The 27,641-nt window shown below is 50.4% G+C and overlaps 2 protein-coding genes, 1 long non-coding RNA gene and 1 pseudogene across 8 annotated transcripts in view; 3 read left to right on the forward strand and 1 right to left on the reverse strand.

The window, feature by feature from the left end:
- Ticrr (TOPBP1-interacting checkpoint and replication regulator) overlaps positions 1–8,604 on the forward strand; it is a 41,848-nt gene extending 33,244 nt beyond the window's left edge. Inside the window, exons 17-22 of the mRNA XM_218829.10 lie at positions 1,256–1,314; positions 2,216–2,347; positions 3,195–3,352; positions 4,836–6,942; positions 7,055–7,180; positions 7,791–8,604. Of these exons, the coding sequence (XP_218829.6) occupies positions 1,256–1,314; positions 2,216–2,347; positions 3,195–3,352; positions 4,836–6,942; positions 7,055–7,180; positions 7,791–7,900 (2,692 nt within the window). The 3' untranslated portion in view covers positions 7,901–8,604. The remainder of the gene's footprint in view (positions 1–1,255; positions 1,315–2,215; positions 2,348–3,194; positions 3,353–4,835; positions 6,943–7,054; positions 7,181–7,790) is intronic.
- On the reverse strand, positions 974–27,641 carry Kif7 (kinesin family member 7). Of its 6 annotated transcripts, XR_010060620.1 has the most exons (22): positions 27,471–27,628; positions 25,737–26,088; positions 22,723–22,923; positions 21,984–22,377; positions 21,333–21,852; positions 20,481–20,597; positions 19,738–19,956; positions 18,884–19,020; positions 18,367–18,482; positions 18,114–18,266; positions 15,490–15,692; positions 13,771–13,968; positions 13,435–13,560; positions 13,087–13,263; positions 11,988–12,203; positions 11,203–11,409; positions 10,468–10,666; positions 10,234–10,380; positions 9,448–9,981; positions 8,804–8,923; positions 2,193–2,383; positions 974–1,299 (listed from the first exon to the last, which is right to left on the reverse strand). XR_010060620.1 is itself a non-coding variant. In XM_006229415.5 (19 exons), exons 2-19 carry the CDS (start codon positions 26,062–26,064, stop codon positions 9,614–9,616), a joined length of 4,023 nt encoding a protein of 1,340 aa, XP_006229477.1. In that variant the 5' UTR covers positions 26,065–26,088; positions 27,471–27,641; the 3' UTR covers positions 9,172–9,613. The 6 variants fall into 6 exon arrangements, 4 of the variants coding, with proteins under 4 accessions (XP_006229477.1, XP_063134994.1, XP_006229476.1 ...); XR_005499265.2 differs by lacking the exons at positions 974–1,299; positions 2,193–2,383 and having other exon boundaries at positions 8,578–8,923; XM_006229415.5 differs by lacking the exons at positions 974–1,299; positions 2,193–2,383; positions 8,804–8,923 and having other exon boundaries at positions 9,172–9,981; positions 18,884–19,017; positions 27,471–27,641.
- Positions 15,689–18,119, forward strand: LOC134483741 (peptidyl-prolyl cis-trans isomerase NIMA-interacting 4-like; annotated as a pseudogene).
- LOC120099868 (uncharacterized) lies at positions 19,945–23,358 on the forward strand. The gene is made up of 2 exons (XR_010060621.1): positions 19,945–20,081; positions 21,313–23,358. It is a non-coding gene; the product is annotated as an uncharacterized LOC120099868 (long non-coding RNA).

Here is a 27,641-nt window from a genome sequence, read left to right on the forward strand (position 1 = left end):
ATAGAGGTACAGCTGTGGTTTATTTTCTGTAGTCACTAGTTGGACTAGGGTGATTTCTGTTCCCTCCCCTAACCCTTACCCCCCCAAAAAAAGCCTACCTCTCATGGGAGTAAATTTTGTCTTAACCTTTTGGTATCTGCGGTATCAGCGTCTCCAGCACCCAATCTAAGATATAAGCAGCAAAAATAAAACCCAGGGAGCTCACTGACCCTCCTTCAGGTCCCCAGTTGAACTGCCTTTCTTTCCACATCACAATACAAATGGGGGGGGGGGAGGGGGACTCAACTACTATATATTGTCACAAGTCCACTTAGACGTGTGCAGATTTTACACACTATGAACGTTACAGGATAATTGTGAGAAGTGAGAGTGACAGTCAGAAGTCCTTGACAGCTGACAGACATCGTAGCTCTTTGGCAGAGGTGTAACCATTGCTGCTAGGACTGTACAATGTTTAGCTGTACTTTTTTTTTAATGCAATAATGGACAAAAATAAACCCTCTTCTATTTTTAAGCTAATTTTGATATTGTCAAAATACTTTCTACAGTAAAAACATTCTAGGGTGGTTAAGAGCATAGTCTATTACAGAGGACCTGAGCTCAGTTTCCACCATCCAGCACCCATGTAATTCACACCAGCCTGTAATTCTAGTTCCAGGGGATCCAATACCTCTGGTCTCTGTGGGCACCTGCACGCGCACGCACGCACACACACACACACACACACACACACACACACACACACACAGATGTGCAAGCACTTTTTTTTTTTTAATTTTAACCATCTCACACTCTATAATTCTATATATTTGAAGCATAGCTTGGTGATGGTGTAGATTCTTAGCTTGTGCAAGATTTGTGGTTCAGTCTCCATCTTTCACACACAAAGTCACAGTAATCATGGATGTGATGAGGGCTTACCAACTGGCATTGGTAAAATATTGTCAAACACAGAGACTTTTAATCTTGTTAGTTCAAATATTTTCTATCTTTAATGTGTTTTGTTGTTGCTTTTTATATTTTAAGAGAGAGGAAGAGAAGGGGAGTTGTGTGTGTGTGTGTGTGTGTGTGTGTGTGTACTTGCACAACAGTGCATGTGGAGGTTGAGGATAGTTTTTAGAATTGGTTCTGTCCTTCTGTCGTTTGGGTTCTGGAGATATAGCTCTGGTTGTTGGGCTTGGCACAAACACCTTTACCTCCTGAGCCGGCCTGCCCAGTCATGAGTGCATTGACTCTGTGCTGGTTGCTCTTTAAGGTCTTCTGATCCTGGTCCTGATATTCATGTAGTTGAAGAGTCTCCTGAAAAAGAGGATGGTGAGTGCACCCTTTTGCTATATTCTATCCAGTTTCTCCAAAAGCGTTTCTGGGTTTGTCACTCAGCATATTCTCAAATGGTTTTCAGAAATTGGCACCCCAATTCTGGATCAAGCATACACATGGCTAAATGTCGCTGTACAGGAAATGTACTAAGTTTCTGTGGAAGAAACACTTTTACATGATAGAAGTAGAGCTTAGTGTAAGGATTCAACTTCCATGTTATACAAAGTGCTAAGACGTACTTTAAAATGTGTCTCATTAAAGGGCAGTTTTTAAAAAAAAATTGTTCGAGTATCTCATGTTTTTGTCAGAAAAATTAGAATCTAGAAACACATCTTTTTAATGACTTGATAATCTCAGGACTCAAAAACACGTTTAACATTTTACCATGTATTCTTCCTAGACAAAATATACGTATTGTGCATATAGAAAACCTAGTTGAACTGTTCATGGTGGCACTTGCCTTTAATCACAGCTCCAGCACTTGGAAGGCAGGGGCAGGTGGATCTCTGTGAGTCCAAGGCAAGTCTGGTCTGCATAGACAGTTTCAGAGCAAGCATAGGTATAGAGGGGAGAGAACCTGTCTCAAAAAGCAAACAAACGAACCTAGTGTTTTGTTTTGTTTTGTTTTAAAATCACACTATTTGTACTTTTTTGTTCTTTCTGCCATGCTTAGAGATGGCCATTTATGAAACTTGTAAAACAAGCAAGCTCTTGGGTTGGTGGTCTCTAGTGTCCTGGTGGGACTGATGTCTCTTTGATTGTTCAGAAACACTTCAGATGCCTCCTAAAGCCATTGTTGAATCTGGTGGCACAAAATAATGCCTGCTTAGACACCATGGAAAGATGCTAAGTCTGAAGGTCCTTCTATTTACCAGCTCTGCTTCCGGTTTTTCAGAGATGATTTTGAGAAGAAGTCCTCGAATCAAGCAGCTGTCATTTAGCAGAACAAATTCTGGCTCCTTCTATTCTGTATCTCAGCCAAAGTCTCGAAGTGTGCAAAGAATCCACTCCTCCCAGCAGAAGTCAGGTAATGAGGCCTGGCTGTCAAGTGTAGGTCTGTTGACTTGGTGGAATGTTTTTGGGGAAAAGAAGTATACAATTTTGACAGTTACCTACTAGAAGCCAATAATCCAGGTGATAATAGATAACAGTCCTCGGCCTATAACCTTGGTCTCTGTCATTAACTGTCATTAGCTTGACTAATATGTGTTTTTACATTTATACTTAAAAAAAACACAGTATACTTACACTAAAATAAGTTACTTCAATTGCCTACATCCCCTGAAATAAGAGTAAAATCCAAGAAGACAGGGCCTAGAAAGACAGCTTAGTAATTAAGAACACTGGCTACTCTTACAAAGGACTGAGATTCAGTTCCCAGCACCTACATATGGCTGACAACACTCTAGCTCCAGCTCTGGAGGGTCTAGTACTCTCCTCCGGCTTCCTCAGGCACTGCATGTATGTGGTGCATACTTGTCAATTATATAGGCAAAGGCCTATGCACATAATAAAAATAAGATCTTTAAAAAAATTTTAATTCATCAGTTGTATACTTTTGCACATTGTCAGTTGGGATTTACCACCCCAACGGCTCTAAAACATTGTCTTTTCTTGTTTTCATAATGTTGGGACTGCTCGTGCATGCCTTAAATACCAGCACTGGGATGGCAGAGGCAGGTGGATCTCTGCAAAGTTGAGGCCAGCCTGGTCTACATAGTGAATTCCAGGACAGCCAGGCTATACAAAGAGACCCTGTCTCATCCCCCATCCCTCCATCCTCCATCCCCCATCCCCCATCCCCACCTCCCAAAAAAAAGTATATTGGGAGGGCAAGTCTTGAGGAAGAATTAAATGTTGTTTTTGACTTGCAGACCAAAGAGAAAATTTTCCAGTTCAAAGTATTCGGTCTCCTAAAACACTTCTTTTTGGGGCATTGTCTGAGACACCTAGCTCCTCCAAGAAAGGTTCACCCGGAATTAAGAGATCCTCAAGAAGCATGTTGGATTCTGAGATCTCTACAGCTTACGAGGTATAAAAGTCTTTAATGTTTAAAATGGCATAGTCTGGGGGAACATAGAAACATGGCTGAGGAAGCAAGTGTCTAGTAGAAGATGAAAGCCAGGGTCTGCAGAGAATAGAAGACCAGGGTACAGTGGCCTGGGGCGCGCTTTAAGCCTAGCACTTGAGGCAGAGGCAGGCAGATCTGAGTATGAACCCAGCCTGGCCTATAGAGTGAGTTCCACCACAGCCAGGCTACACAGAGATTTTGTCTCGAAACCAAAATAACCTGGGTGGCCACATGAGGGGTTACCGGGAGCATGGCAGCGTAAAGCAGCAGGCTTGGCTGAGGTCAAGGTAGCAAGGAAGAGAAAGAGGTGTTCCTGACTTTGGTGGCTGCATCTACCATGTGAGTGATTACTACAGAGGCTTTTCTAGCTTGGACCTTCTTTCATCCAGTCCATTTGACTGCCTATCACTGTTCAAAACCTGGCAGTTGCTCTTCATTTCTCTTTCAGGACAGAGCCACTGAGTTAATTCCTGCCTGTCATATTTACAGACTTTTGTGCTCACCAACTCTCCTCCATTCCCATAGTTCTACCTGGAATATTTTATCAGCCATCTTTAATTTCTTTCTGAAAGGTCCATCTGCCATCTGGCCTTACTAAAGCAAAAAGAACCCTTATGTTCAGAAATGATCGTCTTGGTCTGAAAAGCATTGAAACTGCTTCATTGTTAGAGGATACCACAGAGCTACTTGACCAAAGCCAATCTCCCTAGGGCAGATAGTCTCCCATGTTCTCAGGGGTCCACCATGCCCACATACTGGCCTGAGCCTTCCATAATTGATATAATCCTCTCTGCCCCACTCTTCTAGTCTCTTCCTTTACTGCAGATGCCCATTCTTTTTTTTCTATTAGTACTTATTAATTCGTGTGTGTGTGTGTGTGTGTGTGTGTGTGTGTGTGTGTAACCCCTTTGCCTACTGAGCTATCCTAATGGCCCCAGGCATCCATTCTTTAATACCTGATTCATAAGTCTTTTTTCCTTGTCCCTCAGTTGGGTTCATAGCCTTCTTTGTGCTCCTGTGTGCTGTATCTCACTGAACACAAAACCTGTTAAATTGGGCTTCCCTTGAGACAGTCTAGTAGTGTTATAGAAAGATAGGTGTTTGACTTCCCCAGTTTGTTAATAAAAAGGAAGGAAATTTTTGGTTTGGAAGAAGCCTAAGTTGTTGTTGTGGTGGTGGTGATGGTAATGCCTGTGTATTTGTATATTCTGCTCTTCCCTCCCCACCCCCTTTTTGATCCTAGGAAAAGTGTACCAGTAAAATCTGAGTATGTTTGGGAGAGGGAACAGGTCACTATTCTAGTTTCCAACTTAAGATCATTCTTTCAGCTGACTTTAAATTTCCGGCTTGGTTTTCTAATGGTCTTAGTCTTTACTAAGGCAATCTTTAGAGAATATAAATTATAATATTCAAGTTCTGAAATAGGCATTTTTTTTCCTTTCAGACTCCCAAAAAGAATAACCAAAAATCTCCAAGCTTTTCTAAAACTACACCAAGAAGTTTCCCTCGTACAGCACAAACCTTACTGTACACTCCAGAAAGACTACAGAACTCCTCTACAGAAATAACATCAGCTGAGGGGACCATTTCTGAAGTAGCCATAAAAACCCCCTCTTCCCACGGTTACAACTCACCATCTGCATCAAAAGTCACTCCTCAGAAGAGAGCCTCCCCAGCAAAAGAGGAGACTTCTCCCCTCACAGAGCTACCCAGCATACCCAGAGAGTCTGATGTCCAACCACCTCAGTGCTCGTCAAACTCAGTGAGCTCCAGTTCAGAAGGTCCCTGTTGTCCAGCATCCCCACCTCCTTTGGCTGGCCAGGCCAGGGGTCAGTGTCTAACCCCTGTAAGATACTCCTTCAGAACTCCTCCACGTACAGCCCTTGCTGTCACATCTACGTATCAGGAGCACCAAGAGCTCCCTCTCCGCAGGGCCTCTCAGGCACGAGAACCTCCACAGAGACTGGAGGAGAAAGCTCTCAAAATCCCAAAGAAACCAACAGACACAAGTACTTCACCTCTTTCTCCAAAGGAACATTTTACTTCTCCTGGATGTAATGTCTCCCCACATCAACCTAGCATCTCTTCTTTGTCAGCCTCCCCGTCTGGAGAACTGAGTTGGAAAGAAAACCAGACATCACCTAGTGTAACTACATCTGTCTCTTGTCCTGTTCCTTCAACTCCTCCCAGAACGCCACAGAGAATGATCTGCCCTATACCCCCTTCTCCACCATCTAAGCTTCGGAGACCATGTAGAAAGAAGTCCTGTCTTCCCCAGGACTTCCCAGAGTGCCAGCCTGGACCCTGTGCTGTTCCAGTGCTTGGCACAACCACCAGCCCAGGGACTGTCAGAGGCTCTAGAGAGGAGCAGTCTCAACCTTCTGAAGGGCACAGTTACCTGGGCACTAGCTTCGGGAGTGACTGGCATGTGTCCTCTCCTATGCTCATTGCAAGTGACACGGAGTGCCTTCCTCTGATTGATGAAGCCCAACTCCATAGGCTTGAAAACCAAGAGGTAAAAAGTGGCGTCTTGCCAGGGGAAGAAGGTGAGGAACCAGAGACCACCACTGCTGAGCCTCCCTCTGTGTCTGACCTTGGGATTCTTGTACCTGCTCCTTCCTCTGTGTCTAACTCCCCTGAGCTGCTGTCCTACACCCTGTGCCGCGTAGCAGATGGAAGGCAGAGTCACGATGCTGCTCAGCAGGAGAGTCCACCAGCCTCAGAGGCCACTGACAGCCCTCAGACCTATGACGTTGAGCTGGAGATGCAAGCTTCTGGCCTTCCCAAGCTCCGAATTAAAAAAATAGACCCCGGAGTTCTTTTGGAACCTGAGGCCCTAGGAAGGGAAACCCTCCTGGGAGAGGAGGGCACTTTCCCTGCTCTCTCCATGCCCAAGGCCAGTAAGTCCTCTGGTAGAAGTGAGCACACTTACTTGTCACCCCCTTGTCTCCTCCCCTCACACAGCACGCCTGGCAAGAGTGGGGGTCAAACCTTCATCTGCCAATCTTGTACTCCCTCCCGCTGCCCACCCAGTACCCCCTCTCCATTTCAAGCAGATGTTGGGGTTTCTTGGACACCATCCCCTAAGCAAAGTGGAAAGACCACTCCTGAAATCATCAAAGACTGGCCCCGAAGGAAGAGGGCAGTGGACTGCAGTGCCGGACCCTCAGCTGGAAGAGGCGAGGCCAGTATGGACCTTCCTGGGTCTTTGTCACTACTTGAGCCTGAGCCTGAGGGAAAAGAGCAAAGCCTTGAACAAGACCTCTGTAAGGTTCTCATCTTGGAGGATTTTGAACTAGAGGGTGTGTGTCAATTGCCAGACCAGTCACCTCCCAAACACAGTGTGTCTATGGCTGAGGAAACCTCCTGGGAACAATTTGGCTTAGGCAGAAAGAGACTCTTGTCTGCCAAGGAAGAATCTGAATATAACGGCAAAAGGCTCTGTGATTCCCCGAGCGAGGATCCCCAAGCTAGTGAGCATAAAGAGTGCTCTCCATGTTGGAGTGCACCACCAGTCCCTTCTGTAGGGGATGATGAGGTGTTTGTTTCTGGTGAGTTTATTTTTCAAACCAATATGGCATGATTTTTGTCAGATGAGGTGTTTGGAGCTCTGGGTGGCTTGGAGTCTTGTGGGACTACACTTACCTCATGGCATCTTTTTAGGCTCCACTCCACCCTCTGGCTACATGGTTCGGAGCTGCCTCTCTGCGAGTGGTCTGCAGGCCCTGACCCAGTCTCCACTGCTGTTCCAGGGAAGAACGCCCTCCTCTCATAGCAAAGACACCAGAGGTAATCTGCCTGCTACCAGGCTGAGCTCTCCCGTGCATGCCGTGCAGAATTCTCTTGAGAGTACAGAATGTGGGAAGATGTTTTTGACCCTGCAGTGTTGTGTGCTCTTCCCAGAAAGGTTTCATGGTAGAACTTGAAGAGAAAATTCTGCAAAATCTCACCTAAGTAATTCAGATGATGGAACTGGTGTGCATGCCATGAGACTGGCAGCACGAGTGGATACTCAGAGCCAGTCACCTCCTAACAGCAGGTTTACATCCACATTTATCACAGACCCTAGGCTTCCCCATCTTCTGGCCTTCCCATAAAAGCCCAGGATCTGGCTGCTCATGACACTGGTTAGAAACATTTAAGGTGAGGGACTTGGGTCACTCTCTTATCACAAAATCATTTCAGCCATGCAGGGTAACAAACCTTATTCATCCGAGACCCAAAAGAAAGCCTGTGCAGACACACATGCAGGTCCTTTGCATTTTCAGTTGCTTGTCACTGCCAGCACATGCATAACCCTTATAACAAGTGGAGGTGACATGCCCGAGTCTACTCTTGTGTGACCCTCTGTGGCTATGCTGTCTTTTATTCAGACCTCACTGATTCTGCTTTTTCCTAGATGAGGATGTGGATGTGTTTCCCTCCACTGCTGAAGAATCTCCTTTCAGCCAAACCCTGTCTCGGAAACGGCCTTTCAGAACTTACACAAGGAAGAAGCTTATTAGCTAGCTCTGGTACAACATCACCGGAGGACTCAAAACAAGGAACACTGTGAGCCTGGCCAGACTCATCGCATCAATCCAGCAATGCGCCCAGAACAAGAGTAGCCAGGACTTCATGGGACTGAGAAAGTTCACAAGTAAAGGTTGACAGCAGCTCGGTTCCTGTGGACTTTAAGAAACTGGAGACTATGCAGGGTATGGTAGTAAGCCTATCTATAGTCCTAGCACTTGGGAGATGGAGACGGAAGCATCAGAAGATTCTGACTACGTAGCATGTACAGCCTGGGCTATATGAGACCCTGTCTCAAAAACAACAAAAGACATTAAGGGCCTTAGGCCTTTTCCCCATAGCCATTGTTCAGATTACCACTGGAATGCCTCATGGTCTTCAAATCTTTCTTGTGGTCTTCATATGAGGCCAGGCCCTGACCCTTTTGGGGGAAGGTTGGAAATCAGGTGGGCAGCTGATACTATATATAACTCAGACAGCCCAGGAGTCTGATCCCAATCAAAGATCCCATTCCAGGCCTTGGTGGTTCAGAGGACCACTGCCACACTGTGAAATGGACAAAAGAAACCCTTGACATAGTCTCTTGAGGTGTTAACCAAAGCTTGAGTGCTTTGACACAAGCGGTCCTTCATAAAGTAAGACCCCTAAATGAAAGACTACAGCAAGAAGCGAGGTAACAATAAAGTCATCCTGGTAACTTAGTATTTGGCATTTTTGCCTGGGAGTAACTGGCCGTAGTCCAGAGTGATCATGCTGCAGGGTCTGCCCTGAGAGCCAGCCACCTCATTACAGTCTTACCGGAATGTGCTCCACACCTGTGCTGCCCTCTAATCAACTAAACCAACTTGCTGTGGAGTGTTGGCCGGAGCCTCATTTGCAGTGATTTGGCTGATTTGGTACCTTCTCAGTCTCCCCAGAAGATTCAACCCTGTTGTGGTCTCAGAGATATTCCTGTTGTCAGATTCCAACTGAAAACTCCCATTTCTCCTCTCAGAGATGTGTTCACTTTGAGGTAAACAACTAAAAAGGAAGAAAAGGCAGCCCTGGAGTGCTTGCATGGGTTCGATTCCCAATACCACTGATGAGTAAAGAAGCAAGGGAAGGGCTTCAAGTTGGCTCTTCTATTGTCTTAAGTGGGAGCCTGTGTGCAGGCAGAAGTAGAGAGGGGCAGAACTCCAATATGCCCTTCAAGGATGCTCTCTAATAAACTAACTCTGATAGGCTCCACTGCCTCTCAGCGGGGGACACGTTTAAGACGTAAGCCATAATGAGATTATTCCTGTTTATTATCAAATGATATTTTTTAAAGTCTAAAAATGCTAATAACTTTCCCAGCTCTCCCACCCGTGTAATTGAAGCTGTAACCCCATTGCCACTGACTGTTTTGTGACAAGCATTGGACTATCTCCAGAACTCTGGGCACACAGGCTTAAAGCCAGAAATGTCCCATGAATGAAAAGGTAGCAGTCAGGTAGTACAGCTTAAAGGAAGTGGGTAGAAGGAATTTGCATATATTAAAAAAAAAAAAAAAGACTGCTAAGTACCGTAGTAGGGAAAGGCTAATTCTTTTGGGTGTGGCCCATATTTGCTGACTCCAATTGATGTAAAGATGAGACTGTATATACAGTGTGAGGTAAGGACTGTCCTTCAGAGAAGCAAAACAGGCAGCCTTTCCTCTCAGCAGGACTGGAATCAAGGTCTGATCAAAGCCTACAAGGGGTTTTTCCTGACGTCGATCATCCCTGGGCTGGTTCTTCGGGGTTCCCACCGAGGCTTAGGCAAGGGTCCAAAGTTCCAGGAGAGGCTCACTTCACCCATGGGTAGCACCCGCCCTACTGGGGGTTCTGTTGTTTCCCGTGCCCTAGGCTCCTCAGAGGAGCCCTGTTCACTGCACAAGCTTGAGCGTTTCCATGTCAGAGGTAGCGGGGCGTGGACCAAGTCCCGGGACTCATCCCACACACGGGGTGCCCCTTCCAGAAGGGAAGATGGCCAGAGAGGTTCCTGAGCTGCTACATGGGGCCCATCTTCATTTCCAAGGCCTTGTCTATTTTCCAGGCAGTGGCTTCTCCTCTCACAACCTGTCACAACAGCATCTTTGTCAGACATAGAGGCAGAGAGAGGTATTCCCAAACCCAGCTTCCTAAAGCCCCTGAACAGTAAGCAACTTGAAACAAGCTAATAGAAGCACACGCGAGGCACCTGGGTGTGGCAGCACAGGCCTATAAGCCCAGAACCAGGAACTCAAGATCATCTTTGGCTAAGTAGGACTTTGAGGCTATCTTCCTTCGACTTCCCAGTAGTGTAGACCCAAATTGGACACCAGTGTTTACCCCGGCTCTGGCCTGCAGTGTTTCCCGCACTGAGCTTTTGTTTGAGCTCCTGGTTTATCCACATGTGTCGACCTAGTTCCTTCTCCAGAGCTTGAATCCGGGCCTCATATTGCCTCTTGCTGTCTGCTAACCCCTCGCCAAGGTGGTCTGGTACGGAAAGACAGATTGGTAAGAGTCTGTGGGCAGGGCAGATAGCACCTTGGGCTTGGGGCAACCAGCACCTCCAGCCCTCACCTCGACCCTGCTGAAGGAGCAGCTGCACGTTCTGCTCATGCTCCTTCTGCTGCAGCGTCAGCTGGCGGTCCATCTCCAGGCGCTGCCGCTCCAGGGCCACCTCCAGCCAATACACCAGCCGCTGCTGCTCCTCCAGCTGCATCTCCAGCTCCGAGAAGGCAATCTGTTGCTGGTGTTGCTCCTCTCTGAGAGTCACCACCTGTCCCAAGATTGCCAGCTGGTAAACATGGTGGCAGGGAAGTCATATCCGGTCTTTCCTGCCTCTGACACAGGGCTAGACAGTGAGTGAGGTCCCAACAACCAGCTGGTTCTCCAGGTGGAACTTACAGTGAAACTGGAATTGCACTCAGACCAGGATTTCTCAACCAAAGAATAAGGTATTTGGCAGTGGGGTGATTCCTGGTTGTGGGACCTGTCTATTATATGACATCTGGCAACATCCCTGGCCACTACCCCTCTTACCATACCATGGCAAACAAAAATACCTCCAGACATGTCCCAAGGGGCAAAATCATCCCCTCTAGAATTCCCCAATGTAGGTGAGGGCCTTCAGACCATAAGCTGAGGGAGACTGAATCTTAGCTTCCCCTAGATGGCTTCAAAGAGACTGGAGAGTAGAGCTGACCCTGATCCTGTCCCCTCTCTGGGAGAAAGGGACACACTTCTTGGAGATGCCAGCAGACCCTCCAGCCAGCTAAAGGAAGTGAAGGCAAGGAGTTTGTGCTGGTAATCCACCTTGTCAAAATACTTGCACAGCAGGGCTCTGGTCTCTGAGGAAGAAAGGTAGCTGAGCTTGGCCATGAGATTCATCTCACACTGGGACAGCAAGGAGGCCGAGGCCCGCAGCACCCGCTGGCGGCATGTAATAGCCTCATTCTTGTACTCGATGGCAGCATCCAGGGCCTCTATGGCTTCATCCAGCTGGAACAGTGTCCTCTCCTCCTGCAAGAACAGGCTCTCGTGGAGAAGGGGTATCAGACTTACTGAACCAGAGTCCTCCAATACACATACATACAACCTGGCCTTCAGTGTCCCCTCAGCCTGAGAATGTCTTGACATATCAAAAGTGCCCTTACGGCAGCAGAAACAGGGATACTCGGTCACAGCCTGGCGCGGTATGAAAGACAATGCTGTGAGGCTATGACCTCAGGTGCTTAACCACTTCAGGGTAAGCTTGGGGAGCTCCAGAAAGCCTAGGGTCCCAGGCAACCAGGGGTAAGTTTCTGTAATGCAGGCTTTCTGTTCAGAGGAAGAGCGCTTCATATGCAGCCTGGGTGTCTAGTTCCAGTGGAAAGGAGCTGAGAAGTCCACACAGTCCTACATGTATCAAGGGGGCCAAAGGGGCAATCTCACTCTACCTTGCAAGGCTTAACACCCATCGGGTATGTACCTTAAAGCAGCAAGGCCAGCACTGATGGAGCCAGGGCAAGGGGCAAAGGGGAGCAGAAGGACAGGTGGATGAGGGGTGGGTCAGAGAGCTGAGGTACAGAGAGACAGCTGGTGGCCCCCAGTGGGCCTACCTCAGGTGACAGCAGGCTTCCCTGCCTCAGCTTGCTATCGATCTCCAGGCGTTGCTTCAGCAGCGAGTCCTTCTCCTGGCGCAGGGTGTCTATCTCCCCTCGGATCTGCTGTTGGTTCAGGGCGCTGCCTTGCCGCAGCTGACCACTCTTCTCAGATAGCTCCTTCTCCAGGTGTTCTAGACGGCTGGACACGCGCACGATGTCTTCATTTAGGGCCTGAGGCAGGACAGCCAAGGTGTCAGAGAAGGAGCAGGTACTGTCCTCAGAGGGGACACAGAAAGGGCCTATACTGCTCACTGCATGCTAAGGAGGATGTGGGTCTTTCTCTTGCCTACATGTAACTCTGATGTTTGTTCAGGGATCAGGACCCTTTAAGGGACCAAAATATCTATGGAGGAGACAGAGGAGGATCATGCAAGCAGAAAGGCTCTAATGTTAAGGGATGATGACAAGACAGCTGGTGTGTGGCACGCTATCAGTACAGACACTTAGCTGGAGAGTAATTGAACTATGTATGGGGATGTCTGGCCCTTCCTGCAAGCCAATGTGGAAGGAAGCAAGAGTTCCCGTGTCCAAGGGATATTATAGTTGACCTAGTGACTCGGAGCCCTTGTGCTCCAGGATGGCAGTGACAGGGATCCTGGTCTTCGTGTTCACAACCCGTCAGGAATCTGGCTCAAGCACCTGGATTAGAGCAGTCCTGGGTGTGGGTGTGGGCACATTCTAATCCCATCTGGAGAATGAAGTGGCTCAGTAGCTGGCCTTCCTATGAAAGAGGGGGTGCCATACCAGGTGCAGATGGACCCACAGCCTACCTTTCCAGAGGGAATCTAGTTGGCCAGACCACTTACATACATGTCCCTCAATTTGCTTATGTAAGCTCCAAAGAAGTGTTGACAAGTGTGAAATGGACTATGGGATGAGTGCCCATGCCCCCGACATTAGTTCTTGTGTCATAAACAGCCTTAGAGTTCTTGGAAATCCAGAGGACAAAGCTTCCTGTCTTACCTGGCAAGAACACCACTTCAGAGAACCTCAGCTATCTATACCCTGCCGTGCAGGGCCTCACTTGGCCAGGAATCTCCTGTTGGGTGCTCACCTGGCTAGACCTCATGCGCTTGCTCTCTAGTCCAGTCTTCTCCTGCATCAGGGCCTCCTTCTTAGCCAGAATGACCTCCCGCTTGCGGAGCTCCTCTCCCAACTCCTCCAGCGCCCGCCGCTGCTGTAGCACCTTTTCCATCTCCTGGTCCAGCCACTTCTTCTGCTCCTCAATTTTCTAAGGGACAGTGGAAGAGGCAGGAACCTCAGTACCTGCCTCTAGTGGGAACCACTACCCGAGGGCCCAGGGAGAGCAGCAGATCCCCCGGGAGATCCTCAGTAGACCTTGGCAATGAACAGGTCACCCAGCTGCCAATATCACTGGGACATAGGCTCAGCCTAGCCGCACCTGCTGCTGCTCCAGGCTCACCACAGAGCCATTGCTGCCACTGCGTCTATTCCTCTGGAAGGCTGCAATCTCTTCTGTCTTGATTTTCAGGATCTTCTGCTGTTGCTCATGCTTCAGCTCCAGCTCCTGGGGGAAGAGGCCCAGTGAGGAGGGAAGGAAGCAGAGTAGGGACAAGGCCACGGCATTCACCCACAGCCTCAAGCTTCCTATAAGTTCTTGATAGTAAGAAGACAAACCACTCTCAGAGAACCTACAGGAACCTGGTTCCAAGATCATGTAGTTTATATGAGCAGTGGGAACAGGACAGACCCTTCGCCAGGCCAGCCAGAGCCTGACCTTGACACGATGCTGTCTCTTGTTCATCTCCGTCTCTAGACGCCGCTTCTGCTCTGTCTCCTCTCGGAGCCGCCTCTGCAGCTGCCCCTGCTGTCGCCGCATGAGCTGCACATTCCTCTCCAGCTCCTGTAGCCGAGTCTCACTTTGAGCCGACAGTGACACCAGCCGCTCTGTTGCCTGCTTCTTCTCCCTCAGTACCTGGGATGCACATAGCAGCCACAGGGCAATGCACAGGGGTTATGGAGCCTGACACAGTGCTTGGCATTTATCAAGGGAAGGTAGGGCCAACAGACGGGTGAATGGAGGGACACAGGAAAGGGGAGTGGGTAGGTGGGTATAGGCTAATAACAGAATATCAACAGTAGCTACGTAACTCTTACTATTCATGAGGGAATTATGCTACATGCTTTCTCTATAGTAAATGATCCAACAAGCCCATGTGTAAAGGTGCTTGCTGACTGACTTGAGTTTGATCCCTGGGACCCACATGGTAGAAGGAGAGAACCAAAAGGTATCCTCTGACCGACACACGCACACACGCGCGCACACACACATGCACACACTGTGGCACCTTACACATAGGACACACACAAAATAAGGAAAGTGTAAAGAAAACAATTAAGGTGGCTGCTATTATTCTCACGTTACAGATTAGGAAATTAGGCTAGGCAGGTTGACTAAGAACCCACAGCTAGAGGCTGGAGAGATGGCCCCATGGCTAAGAGCACTTGCTGTCTTTGCAGAGGACTTGGGTTGAGTTCCTGGCATCTACCTGGGTTCACAGGTGTCAGTAACTTCAGTTCCAGAGGATCCAATGCCCTCTTCTGGCTTCCACAGACACAAGCACACATGTGTCCAGGCAAAACACTCATACACATAAAAATAAATGTCTTAAGAAAAAACTGGGTTTTCCAATCAGACTGCACAGCTTCTCTTCTCAACCATTCTGCCAGCTCATCTCAGACTAGAACTGAGGAAGGAAGGAAGAGGAACATGGCTGGAAGGGCAAGTAGGCGGGTGCAGAGGCGGCTGGGGTCATCTCAGGTAAAAGCCAGGCTCTGGGCAGAACTGTCTCTCCCCACACTCCCTGCACCCGAATGTGACTTTGTTTAGAGATGGAGTGGCCTTTGAGCTGCTGTGAGGTCCTTGATGGTGACCCTGACCTAGGATAAAGGCATCCTGTAAATACCAAGAACGCAGGTGCACAGGAAAGGCGGACATGGAGGCGCTGCTGTGCCGCGCCGTCCCTCCCACCTGCCGAGTCCTGTTCCAGCAGCACTAGCAGACTAATGTGAGTTGCTCAAGGGGATGGAAGGTGGGCACACACAGGCACACGAACACTCATGTCAGAAGGCTAAACCAGGCCTTGGGGACCACGCTCAGTGTTTCTCCCAGAACCAAAAAGAAAGCAAGCTAAATGAATGAGGGTCAGGCGGACAGCTACACTGTCAAATAGAGAAGGGTGGGATGGAAAGTGAGAGAAGAGCAGCTGGGACTGTGGGTGTGTGTGTGGAGTGGAGGTGCTGTAGGCTGAAGGAGAGTTTCTTTAGCTGTCCACCCTCCCTTGGTTGGCGGGTAGCAGCCACCTCTATTCCTGCCGTGTTGAAAGCTAAACTGATTATAACATAACATCCCTATGAAGCCGGCCTAGATAGAGGTTAGGAGGAGTGACCCACAATCCTGTTCCCAGGGACCCCAGCTGGGAACCCCAACACTGACCTGCACCTGGCTTTGGGCTGCAGCCACTCTCTTACGGAATTCCTGAAGCCTGGACCTCTCGCTGGCATCCTGAGGCTCCCTGCCCTCCAGCTCACGAAGCTGCCTCTGCCCTTCACACAGCTCCCCCCGCACTCGCTCGGCCTCCTGCTCCAGCTCCCGAATGCGTTGGCTGTGCTGGCGGTTCAGGGCCTGGGCCGCCTTCCCTGGAAGAAAGTGGAGCCACAGTGTCACAGGCAGATCCCCTCCCAGATGAAGGCCACTGTCCCTCCCCTCGGAATTCTGTTTCCCAGGCCCTATCAGTCTGGGACACTACACGGGTTGGTCAAGCTCACACCATCATCTTTTTTTTTTTCTTTTTTCTTTTTTTCGAAGCTGGGGACCGAACCCAGGGCCTTGCGCTTGCTAAGCAAGCACTCTACCACTGAGCTAAATCCCCAACCCCTCACACCATCATCTTAAATCCATTCTATCACCCCCACCCCATCTTGCTTCTGGTCCTGGTAGCCAGAACTCAGAGTAGACCAGGCTGGCTTTGAACGCAGAGATCTCCCTGCCTCTGCCTCCTGAGTGCTGGGATTAAATACCTGCACCGCAACTCCCAGCCCCCTACCTGTTTGAGTTTTACCCACAGGAGTGACCTGAGTTATCAAATTTTATCTTTACCTTGCACATGACATGACAAAAATCTGTACACTGAGCCTGCATATATTACTAGCTTCAATCCGCAAGAACACACAAAGGGGAAGAGTTCAACCGTAAGCTTAAGAGATGCTACTGAAGAGAAAAAGTGGTTCTGGAAAGGGAGGGAAAGGAGGTGCAGCTTCTGGGAGTGACAGTGCTGACAAGAAGTCGCAGGGTCCTAAAGATGGTGACAATTCAGTAAAGTTCAGACACATTCTATGTGGAAAAACATGGGACAATCATGGAAGGCATGGAAAAGTTAAAAGTCTGGGATGAGACGCAGTGAAGTGGCCACACAATCTCATGAAGAAAAAGCCAGACAAGGGGGTGACTTGGGTTGGATGACCAGAGGATCCATGGTGGGGCCATTTTAAGAAGCAGCATTTGGTTGCCTGTAAGTGGGATGGGTAAGCCTGTGTTTACAGACCCACCAGGTAAGACAACATTTGGATGTCATATTATTATGGTTGAAGGGAGAAAATAAAATCACATGGAAAAAAATACAAAGGGCAGAGGGAGTAAACAGACAAATCCTGGCAGAAGGACTCAAGAGCTGAGAGACGGGAGATCTCTCAGAGGCCTATGAAACCAACTGAGTGTGCCCAGGGCCCAGGTACGAAGGCTGGCTCAAGCCTAAGAGGCTAAACAGGATTGCAGATCTGGAATCACTGGCAGCTGTCATTCCCAGCTTCTCTCGAGGCTGGGGTCATGGGTATCCTGGAACCAGCTTAGCTTTCAACCACACAGGAATAGAGAGGTGGCTGCCTGGCTGCTGACCAAGGGAGAACGGGTCATCCAGGGACAGTGCCTGGGCTCTGGGTACTCAGAGCACAGGAGGAGAGTCTGCAGTTTCACCCCCAGCACTGATGGAATAGAACAAGCCAGTACGTGTGCCTGCAATACCAGTACTTGGACAGTGGAGGCAGGAGGATCAGGAGTTCGAGGCCAGAGTTGGCTACACAGCACCTTTAAGGCCAGCCTGGGCTACATGAAACCATCTCAAATGAACAAGTCTAGAATACACCCAGGGCGAGGCATGGTGAGTAGCAGGAAAGGGTCCAAGTTGTGTGTTTGCTTTTTGAGAAGTCATTACAAGGGAAAGGATATGGTAGCTTGAATTTGCTTCAAAATATAGCAGTTAAGAAAAATGGGCACAGAGGTCAAGGTGGGACTCTCAGTGACTGCGAAGTCTGTTTAATGACCTCTGTACTAGTCTTTCCCTTTAACCAACTACTTCAAAGTCTGAAAAATGAACTGGTAATAAATTCACAACTGTTAAAGACATGCAAACAGGCAAGCAAGATGGCTTAGTGGGTAAAGACACCTGCGGCCAAGACTAATGACCTAAGTTCAATCCCCAGGCCCCATGGAAGAGAAAACTGACTCCTGTAAGTTACTTTCTGATTTCTACACATGCACTGTGTCATCTACGTCATGTGCAAACACACACACACACACACACACACACACACACACACACACACACACACACGGAAGAGGAGGGAATGTATTTTAAAAATGTTTTTGAAAAACCATCGAATGGCCACCACTTACAGTTGTCCCCATTTCCCCTGCTAATCACCAGTATCAGATGTGGCACAATCTGGGAAAACTGCTTTCTCATTTACACTGTGACAAGGACTGGGTGTTACCGGTCCCCAACACGATACCTCCAATGTAACAGAGTTGGTAGATAAGCTCTGTTTACTGAGGAATATTCAAAGCATGCCACCAGAATTGACTCATTTTCCCTTCACAGCCATCCTATGGAGTAGGTGCAAGTCCCTTCAGACAAGAGGAAACAAACAGGGAGGAGGCCGGATCTCGGGCTCAGCCCTCAGCCCTGAGGCCTGTGCCACTAAGCAGTACTGTACTGCTGAGCCCTCTGCAAAGCCGCACAGGAAGAAGGCCGAGCAGGAGACCCACCTGATGCCCCCACTGACCTGTGCGGACCAGCTCACCAATGAGCTCCTCCTTCATGCGGATGTTGATGGCCAGTTCCCGGATCTTCTGCTGGGCCTGGGCCAGTCGCCACTCGGAGGCCATGGCAGCTGGGGCCTGGCGGGTCTGACCCGGGGCCTTGCTACCACCGACTGCTACGACATGCAGATTGTCAGGATCAGCACCCCGACTGAGTGTGGAGGAGGCAGAGGAGTGGGGTAGAGGGGTTCCCTCGGTGCTCCCCACCCAGCCTACCTTGTGGTGCTGGGATGGCAGCAGCTGGCTCTTCTGGGCAGACCTCTGGGCCCTTCCTGTCAGGTGGGCTCCCAGGACGCACCCCTGCCCTCTGACTCCAGTTGCTGATTCCATTCCTAGGAAGCAGCAGCAAGAGCCAATCCCTCTCCCCACCCCTGACCTAGCCCAGTCACCTCTTAGCCTGGAGGGAAGAAGAGAGGCCTTGGGACCCTCCAACCTGCCCGATCAACGTTACCCAAGATAGAGATGGGGCAGAGCTTAGATGAGGGAAGCGCAGGTACCAAGGGTCATCTTGGAAACTGAGCCTCGGGAAGGAAGTCTGGGCATTTCCTATCACAGCCACCCACTGAAATCTTCCCACCCAGAGCCTCCCAGGGCATGGTGAGCATGAGACAGGCAAGAGCATCTTGAGCTGAGAGAGGCCTCCATACGACCGCTGAGAGAATGACCAGGTCTCTGACAGCCTGGAGCAACCCAGAGCTGACCCTGCAAGTCCAACACATTGGTTCTTCCTCACCTGCGCAGGTGTAAGGTCCTCCTGGGTGGCTCCTCCTCCTCCTCCTCTTCCTCCTCTGATGTAGTGGAGGAGGCACTGCCCAGCTTGTCCACCTGGGCCAACAACTCCGCCTTGGCTTCCTTGCCATTCGCCACCTGCTAAGGGAGCATCGGGCTCACGATGAGAACATGAATGCCCACAGGGCATCCTCTGAGCCATTTCCCACGGCCGTTGCTGAACTGTGCCTTGGCCAGCACACTGTCCTCTCCACAACTTCCTCCACCCCATCTTCACCCTCAAGCTCTGTCAAGGGACACATTGGGAAGGGACTCACCCTCAGCCCTCGGGGAAGGATGGGATCTGGTTCTCCTCAGGTGACAACCTGCCTTTCTAGTAGGCAGCTCGTGTGCACCCAAGCCCTTTTTTTCCTGCCAGAATGACCCAACCCAAGCCCTCGGCAACTGCACAGCTGAGATGACCCAGGGTCCTGAAGCAGCACAGGACGCAACTTTGTCCAAGCTGCAGAACCTGTAGGCAGGGGAGCAAGCCTTGGGGAGACAAAGCAGAGCTCGTAGAAGAGTGAGTCTGCAGAGAGCTACCCCCAGAACCTGTGTAAGGGGCTCCATTCTTCGGTGGGCCAGAGTGTCACCTCGCCATCACTGATATCCTTATTCCAAGCAGTCTCCAGCTGCCTCAAGATGCTCACTGGCCCTGATCACTTCTGAGAGGCCCCACAGTCCCTCATACTTGGTCCCTTTCTCTAGGGACACCTGAAATAGGAATCTTCTATCTCGCAGTTGGTGCCACAGAGACACGAACAAGCGACATGTACCCCAGTGCCGCCCTGACCTACCAAGCCTCGCTAACCTCCTCACCTGCTCAGAACTAACTTCTTCTCCAGGGAGACATGTCCGGGGCATCGTGCCCGTCATGTGAGTGTGGGCACCCCCCAGGGGGGCTGTGTGAGGCCGGGGTACGAAGGATCCTGGTGACAGGCCCTGCAGGAGCCCCGGTGCTCCCCAGCCAGGCTGTGCCAGCTCTAGGCGTAGCCGAAGTTCCACCATCTCTTCCTGCTGCTCCCGCAGGCGGTCGCTCTGCAAGACAGCCCAGGAGCTGATGGCGACAAGGATGCCAAGGGTGGCACTGTCTGCTGAGCAGCGTGATCGTAAGAGACTGAAGAAGAAGTCTGAGGGCATCCCACCTGGGATGAAACTGAAAGGTTTGAGTACCACCAACCCCTTTCTGTCTGAATAACACACACCAGCTGGTTCCCACCCAAGCGCTCACCCTGTCCTGCCCAATGTTCATCGCATTCCCACACGCCTGCATGCCACCCCCTACCCCCGACACCAGCCGGGCAGAGTGCTCATCTTGTCAGCAGGCTCCCACGTGCATCCCGCTGCCCTCAGATGCCAGCTCCAGTCAAAAGGTGCCAGGCATGGCTGTCAGAGCACTTCCTTCACTGTTCTGTCCCTCGCCACAGTGAGGCACCACACACTCTGCAGAGCCCTCCACTAGCTGCCCTTGGCCCAATTCTCCATTCACACTCTTCCTTCCATTCTGGGGAAAGCCTCCCTCCTCCAGAAAGCCTTCCTGGTCTGCAGAAGGGGAATCCTACCTGCAGTTTGTACTGCTCCATGGCGTCCTCCAAAGCCGCCAGGAAGTCTCGATTCTCCTCCTCTAGCCGGGCCACTTGGCTCTGCAGGATCAACAGCTGCTGGGCCCCCTCATCTCCCTATGGGCCAAGGAGAAAGGGTTTAGGGGTGGTGCCTGGCAAGGTGCTGTGATAACCTAACTTTCTCTGACTTGACCCCGGCTCACCCAGTCTTACACTTTCTTCTAAGATCTGCTCTACAACCTTGGTGCTCCTGCCCCCGACTAGTCTTAGGTTCCTTCTGCAAGGAACCATTTGGGTCATCTCCCGCCACCATGATACGTTTTAATACGGCTTATCACTAATATTACTTTTGTTTTGAGTTAGGGTATTGCCATGTAGCCCAGGCTAGCCTAGAACTGATGATCCTCATGCTTCCACCTCACCGAGTTGGAATTATGGATGTGGCCACAATTCCCACAGATCACGGTTGTGTCCTTGTTGATTTAGGTTCTTCAAGACAGGGCTTCCATGTAGCCCTGGCTGTTCTGGAACTCTCCCCCTATAGACCACCCTGACCTTAAACTCAAAGATCCACCTACTTCTGCCTCCCTAGTGCTGGGATTAAAGGAGTGCCCTACCATGCCTGACGTGTTTTTATTAATGTTACTATTATCAAGAACACCTCCGTCTTTGCCAGTGTGCTTGACATCCATTACTGCTTCTGATCTAACAAAATCCTTATTTAACAGACCCAGAGGCTAAGCAAAGTTAAGTTAGTGACATTAGTCACTAGAAGTGACAATGAACCCCAGCATGACTGCCTGGATTAAAACCCTCTTCCCTTGATCCCTAGGGAGCCCGCCCCAGGGCCACCTTTCTCCCGCTGGTCCCCTGTGCCGCCTGGTCATCAGCTGGAGCGCTTTCGATGCCGCTGTCGGGCCCAGAGGCAGAGCTCAGGGCGCTGCGTTCACCCTCCACCGCGCACAGCCAGTCCCGCACTTTGCGGGCAGCAGCGCCCGGTAGCCCAGGCTCGGCCTGCAGCTCTCGCAGGAGGCTGTAGGCGGCGCTGGTGCGGGCCCGGCAGCGCGCGCACTCAGTGCCCAGCCCCGGAGCGACTGCCGCGGAGCCCACCCCTGGGCAGAGCACGCGCCGGCCACGGTGGATGATGCGCGTCTCCGAGCGGTGTCGCGGCGGCCCGCGCGCACCCGCCGCCTGTTCCTCAGGGACACGCTCGGCTTCTGGACGCCAGTTGACTGTGGCACGATTGCGGATGTTCTGGGCACGGCTGGCGTAGTTTAGGGTGTTAAGGGTTTCATCGAAGTCGGAGGAGGAGGGGCTGACGCAGGCGATCATCACTGTCTTGGCATTCCCTCCCAGAGAGTCTTTGAGGATCCTGCGAGCGAGAGGATTATACTCTTCTGAGTACTGACCTGGGATCACCGGCGTAGGTTCAAAGCTACCTTTCCTGGGGGGTGGGGGGGAATCCATGATCCCACCCAAGCCCAGAGAGATGGGCCATCTCACCGGGTGATCTTGGAGTCACGGTAAGGGATGTGGCTGCCTCGGCGCTGGGGGTCTCCCAGAGCACTAATGACATTTCCCAGGGCCAGCAGGGTACTGTTAATCTGGATGCTCTCTTTGAGCCGTTCGCCGGTGCTGCCGGTCTTCAGAACCCTCTCAGAGCCTGCCAGGTCCACGAAGTGGAATTTAGAGACCAGCAGGTGGCCAGCGCCAGGTCGAGGCAAGCGGGTAGGAGCCCGTCCTCTCTGCTCCAGGGTCACAGTGAAGACTGTGTGCGAGCGGCTGGAGAGGCGGTTGAAGTGTGTGGCTCCTGTGTGCCGCGCAGCGTTGCCCATCTCCAGGAGGCTCAGCACCTCGTCCAGGCCTTCCACGTCCACTTCTTTCACCCCACAGAGCACTGTGAAAACAGAAGACTGTGAGTAGCTCCCTACAGACAGCCAGAAGACAAGCAAAAACAATCTAGGATTCCTACCTGTCCTTCCTGGCCCAGAGCATTGACTCATGCCCCAGAGTCCCCAGATCTCCCGCAATTACCTTAATGTTTCACTCTGGATACACACAGATGAATATACTGAACTCACTGGAGATGGCAAACAAAACCATCATCCAGGGCCTGCATTTCCCTTGAGGAAGTGTCTCTTCCAGACAGGTTAAGCCAGCCTACCCTCAGAGCATAAAGACAGGCTTTCCTGGCCAAAAAGGCCTCACTCCCAGTCCTTGGAGGATTCCCAAGACTTCTCACCAACATTTCCCCGATCATCTTCCCGAAGCTGGATGTCCCGGCTGGCAGTGCCCACTTCGAGCAGATCTCGGAACTCTTCCTTGTACAGTTCCAGGTAGGATACGTGTACCAGGCAGTCCAGCAGGTCATTCTCATCGATGAGCTTGAAGGCCTCAGCCATGGCCCTTGGGATAATACCTTGCTCATCTTCATGCAGGGAGGCTGGGGAGATACCATGGAGTCTCCTGCAGCCATAACCCTCACCCCTCCACCACCACCCCTGCGCCCCTCTGGCCCAAGTATCCAACACCAGCAGCAGCAGCAGCAGCAGCAGCAGCAGCAGCAGCTAGAGAATGGGGCTGTAGTGTGGAGAAGACAATGACAGAGGTCAAGGAGAGACAGCCTCTGCTAGGCGGTGCTTCAGGCTAGTGAAGCAGAATTAGAGGTTCCAAGCAACCTCTCACGGTTTAATCAACTGCTTTCATGATGCACCCTCCTTACACCTTTCCCAACAAATTATCAGATACCCTAGACTTGATTACTCCCTGGGACAGGGAAGTCACTACCATGGCCCATACACAGCTATCCCGTAGGAAGTTTGCTTAAAATATATTTGCAACAGAATGCCAGGAACTTATCAAATAAAAAGAAGGCTGAGGGCTGGAGAGATGGCTCAGTGGTTAAGAGCACCGACTGCTCTTCCAGAGGTCCTGAGTTCAAATCCCAGCAACCACATGGTGGCTCACAACCATCTGTAATGGAATCCGATGCCCTCTTCTGGTGTGTCAGGAGACAGCTACAGTGTACTCATATACAAAATAAATAAATAAATCTTAAAAAAAAAAATAAATAAAGGCGTTTGCCACCACCACCGTGCCAGGGTGGGATTTTAAAAAAAAAAAAAAAAAAAAAAAGAAGGCTGAAAGACTAGGGGTGTAACTTTATGGCAGAACACTTGCCTAACATATGAGCCCCGAGTTCAGTACACAGCAACAAACAAACAAACACACACACACACACACACACACACACACACACGACTGAAGAATACTTAATGATAACTGTCCCTCGTACATATACATGGTCTTTATTACCCAATTCAAAATAGATGGCGCCACGTATTAGGTCAAGAATTAAAATAGGGGTTGGGGATTTAGCTCAGTGGTAGAGCGCTTGCCTAGGAAGCGCAAGGCCCTGGGTTCGGTCCCCAGCTCCGAAAAAAAGAACAAAAAAAAAAAAAAAAAAAAGAATTAAAATAACATTTTGTGGCCAGTAAATTCAGATGCTGCCAGGTGTGGTGGCGCATAGACCATGAACATTTATAATTAAATATCGTTCATTTGTGTCTGTATGTGCATGTGTGTTGGGAGGGGGGGTTGTTGAGGATCAAACTCATGGCCTTAAGTGAGATGGCAACTCTACCTGTGAGCTATGCACAACCTCCTGTTGCCCCTTGTCATATTATTGAAAAAATAAAGCAGGATGGAAAAGAGTGGATATCAAATAATGCCATGTCTAACCAGGCATGGTGGCACATGCACACCTCTGGTCCCAGAAGACAGAAGGCACAGGCAGGCAGATCAGACACTAGCCTGGTCTACAGAGTGAGTTGCAGGACAGCTGGGGCTACACCGGGAAATTCTGTCTCAAAAGATGAAGGCAAAAAGAAAAAAAAATGTCATGCTTGAAGTATAAAGTATAATCGTTTTCACAGCAAAACTGAACCGCTCAGGAAGGTGATCACCAAGCCTGCTGTTCTATGCGTGTACTCTCCTGCATTTTCTTAATTTTCTACAACAATTATGCCTCTGTAATTGCTATGGTCTGTGTATGTCTCCCCAAAACTCATGCATTAAAATCCTCACCCATACTGTGATAATATTAGGAAACAGGGTGACTAACTCATGACTCAGAGCCCTCATGAATGAAATGAGTGTGTGTGTGGGGGGGGACAAAAAAAACCCAAAGCACCTCTGTGAAGTTGGAAAGGTTGCTGAGGGGTTAAGGCCACTTATTTCCAAATTAAAGGCTTGAGCCGGGTATGGAAGTGCATGTCTATAACCCTAGCACTCAGGAAAACTGAAAGAGACAAAGTTTGAGGTCCCTCTGGACTACACAGTAGATTTCAGGCCAGCCTCAGGCAAGACCCAGCCACAAAAGACAAGAGGCTACCTTGTAAGGTTATATGGAAACTATTATCCTTAGTTTTGTTGACAAAACAAAACTAAGGCCATGTTTCAGGCTAGTGAAGCAGAATTAGAGGTTCCAAGCAACCTCTCACGGTTTAATCAACTGCTTTCATGATGCACCCTCCTTACACCTTTCCCAACAGATTATCAGATACCCTAGACTTGATTACTCCCTGGGACAGGGAAATCACTACCATGGCCCATGCACAGCGGTGAGGGTTATGGTTGTAGGAGACTCCATGGATACTTAGTTTTCTTGGCCTTGTCTTTGGAAGCCCCCAGAACCAATTTCTGTTTACAATCCACCAGCATAGCGTTGTTAGATGCATTAAAACAGTAGCTAAGAGAAAATAGTTAATCTTGCTTAAAAGAGGACAATTCCTGCCATTTAACTGGCCAAAAGAGTCTTCCCCAGATGCAGAGGCTCTGATCCCAACTGCTCCAACTGGAACACAGATTCCGAGCCCTTGGTGGCATCCTAAGACACATTTGGTCTTCCTCGGCTATGATTCCAAAAGCCATCTTGAAAAAGCCTTTCACCCACATGCCCTACTTCCTGAACTTCCCAGCCAGCTGACATGGCTGGGCCCATCATAGAGTCTGGTCTCTGCCTAGGAAATCCCAGGTCCCTCCTAGGCATCCTTGCTTTGGAGTGGGGGGTGGGTTGCAGAAATTCAGGAAGACCTTGAGGCCTTTTTTTTTTTTTTTTTTTTTTTTTTTTTTCGGAGCTGGGGACCAAACCCAGGGCCTTGCGCTTGCTAGGCAAGCGCTCTACCACTGAGCCAAATCCCCAACCCCGACCTTGAGGCCTCTTAAAGTGGTCAAAGGAACATAAGGATCACTCACCCACGCTGGCCTCCCCCATGGTATACGTCTTCCCAGAGCCTGTTTGACCATAGGCAAAGACGGTGGCATTGAAGCCCTCAAAGAAAGCCTCGAGGAGGGGCTGCACGCAAGCCTGGTACACAGCCTCTTGCCCGGCGTCCTCTCCCAGTACCACATGGAATCCAAAATGGCGGTCACGACCCAGGGTGATTCGACCACGCTCAGGCTCCACCTGCAGGCAACTCTGATGACCATGGAGCAGCTCCTTGGGCAGCAAGGGGCGAACTCGAAGGGCCACCCTCACTGGGGCCTCCTCAGCCCCCGACAGCTTCTGGGCCTCCAGCCCCATGTTTAAAGAGAGTGGCTCCGGGATCTGCAGAGAAAAGGGAAGGCCTTTGTCATTGACCTGCACTACAGGTGTGTGTGGGGTACCACATAGCTCTAGACTTTGGGGGAGACTAAGGGAGGGATAGTCAAAGTTTAGAGCATTTGCCCAAACAGGTACCTAACTGACAAACCATAAAACCACAGTAACTTCTCTTGACTTCCTCCCCTACCCCCGCCCCAAAGCGCCCCAGCACTTGATATCCCAGGTTTTGTGTTCCAGCTGGTCCCTTTCCCTGTGACCTTATCGAGAACCACACACAGGAGCTCTTTCCCTTCATAGCCCCTAGGCTTCTCAGTCGCTACCATTGCCCATCCCTGAAACTGCTTAACACCTGCCCATCTTCTTCAAAGAAACCAACAGATCCTTCGAAACCAAGTTCCCATTGCTAAACTCTGCCAGTTCTAGCTCCTAAATAGCTCTCAAGACTATCAGCTACACTCCTCATCCTGTTGCCAAAATCAGTCTTGCTCCTGACATCCTGAAGGGATAACTTCTGCCAGTCGCCATTCCGAGTCACAATCTCCCTGCCCTCTCCAACCTCGCAGTCTGAAACTTTTCAAAAACACTGTGACATTCTCCTTTTTACACCCCAACAAGAAGAAAGGGAACTTAGAAATGACACCCCTCCTTCCCCATCGTCGTGCCTTTCCTCCCCTCTCAGGTCATCAATTGTGATGTTACCATCTTCCTCCACCCACGCTTGGGCTGGTCCCACCTTCCCCACAGGGAAGCTGCTCTGCTCTGTCCCATCACCACTACAGGCAGCCCTTTGTGCTGCCCACATCAGACACTGACCACACAGATGCCACAGCCAGATTCTCTCTCCCGATGTCTATTTCGAACTCTCTCATCAGCACCCAGCACAGGGGACAACACTATCTAGTAATCCATGATGACCCCATCCCCATCACGTCCCCAATCTCCTACCTCACCACATTCCTTAACCCCAGCATCCCACGCCACACTTCAGTGTTTTAGCATTTACTGTTTAGCATCTCTGCAAGTATAACTGCTCATTCATTCGGTTCTGGTTAGGTGCCGGGGCCTGGGTACACAGAGGTAACAGTGCCTGGCAGCACTCCAATCCCCAGGTAGACTCTGGAGCTGTGTGTGGTCCCGGCTTCTCTTTCCCCACAATCAATGCTCCAAGCCTCAAAGGCGCCCTGACAACTCCACCCGCGCGATCCGACGCTGGGAACGGGCCCTCCCAGAAAGTTTGCAGAAGTGATTACAGACGTGGACCCTCCTGGCCTAGCGCGCGCAGTGAGGGAGCTCCGGGTAGGCTAAGGGGTACCGATGGGGGGCTACTCAGACGCCTCCCGGGTGAGCCCCGACTCGCCCTCCATCCCCTCCTGACCCACACCCACCTGCCAGGGTGCGAGCGCAGTCCCGGGACGCGTAGACCAGGTCCGCGCCCCGACGCGGCGCGCTCCGATGCCGTCATCGGGACCCCCGCCCCCCAAACATCCCTCCCTTCACCCGCAACTCCGCCTGCCCTGGCGCTCGGGGGCGGAGGCGCAGTCAGGGCGCCTCCAAGT

This window comes from Rattus norvegicus, chromosome 1 (assembly GCF_036323735.1).
Source record: "Rattus norvegicus strain BN/NHsdMcwi chromosome 1, GRCr8, whole genome shotgun sequence".
NCBI lineage: Eukaryota > Metazoa > Chordata > Mammalia > Rodentia > Muridae > Rattus > Rattus norvegicus.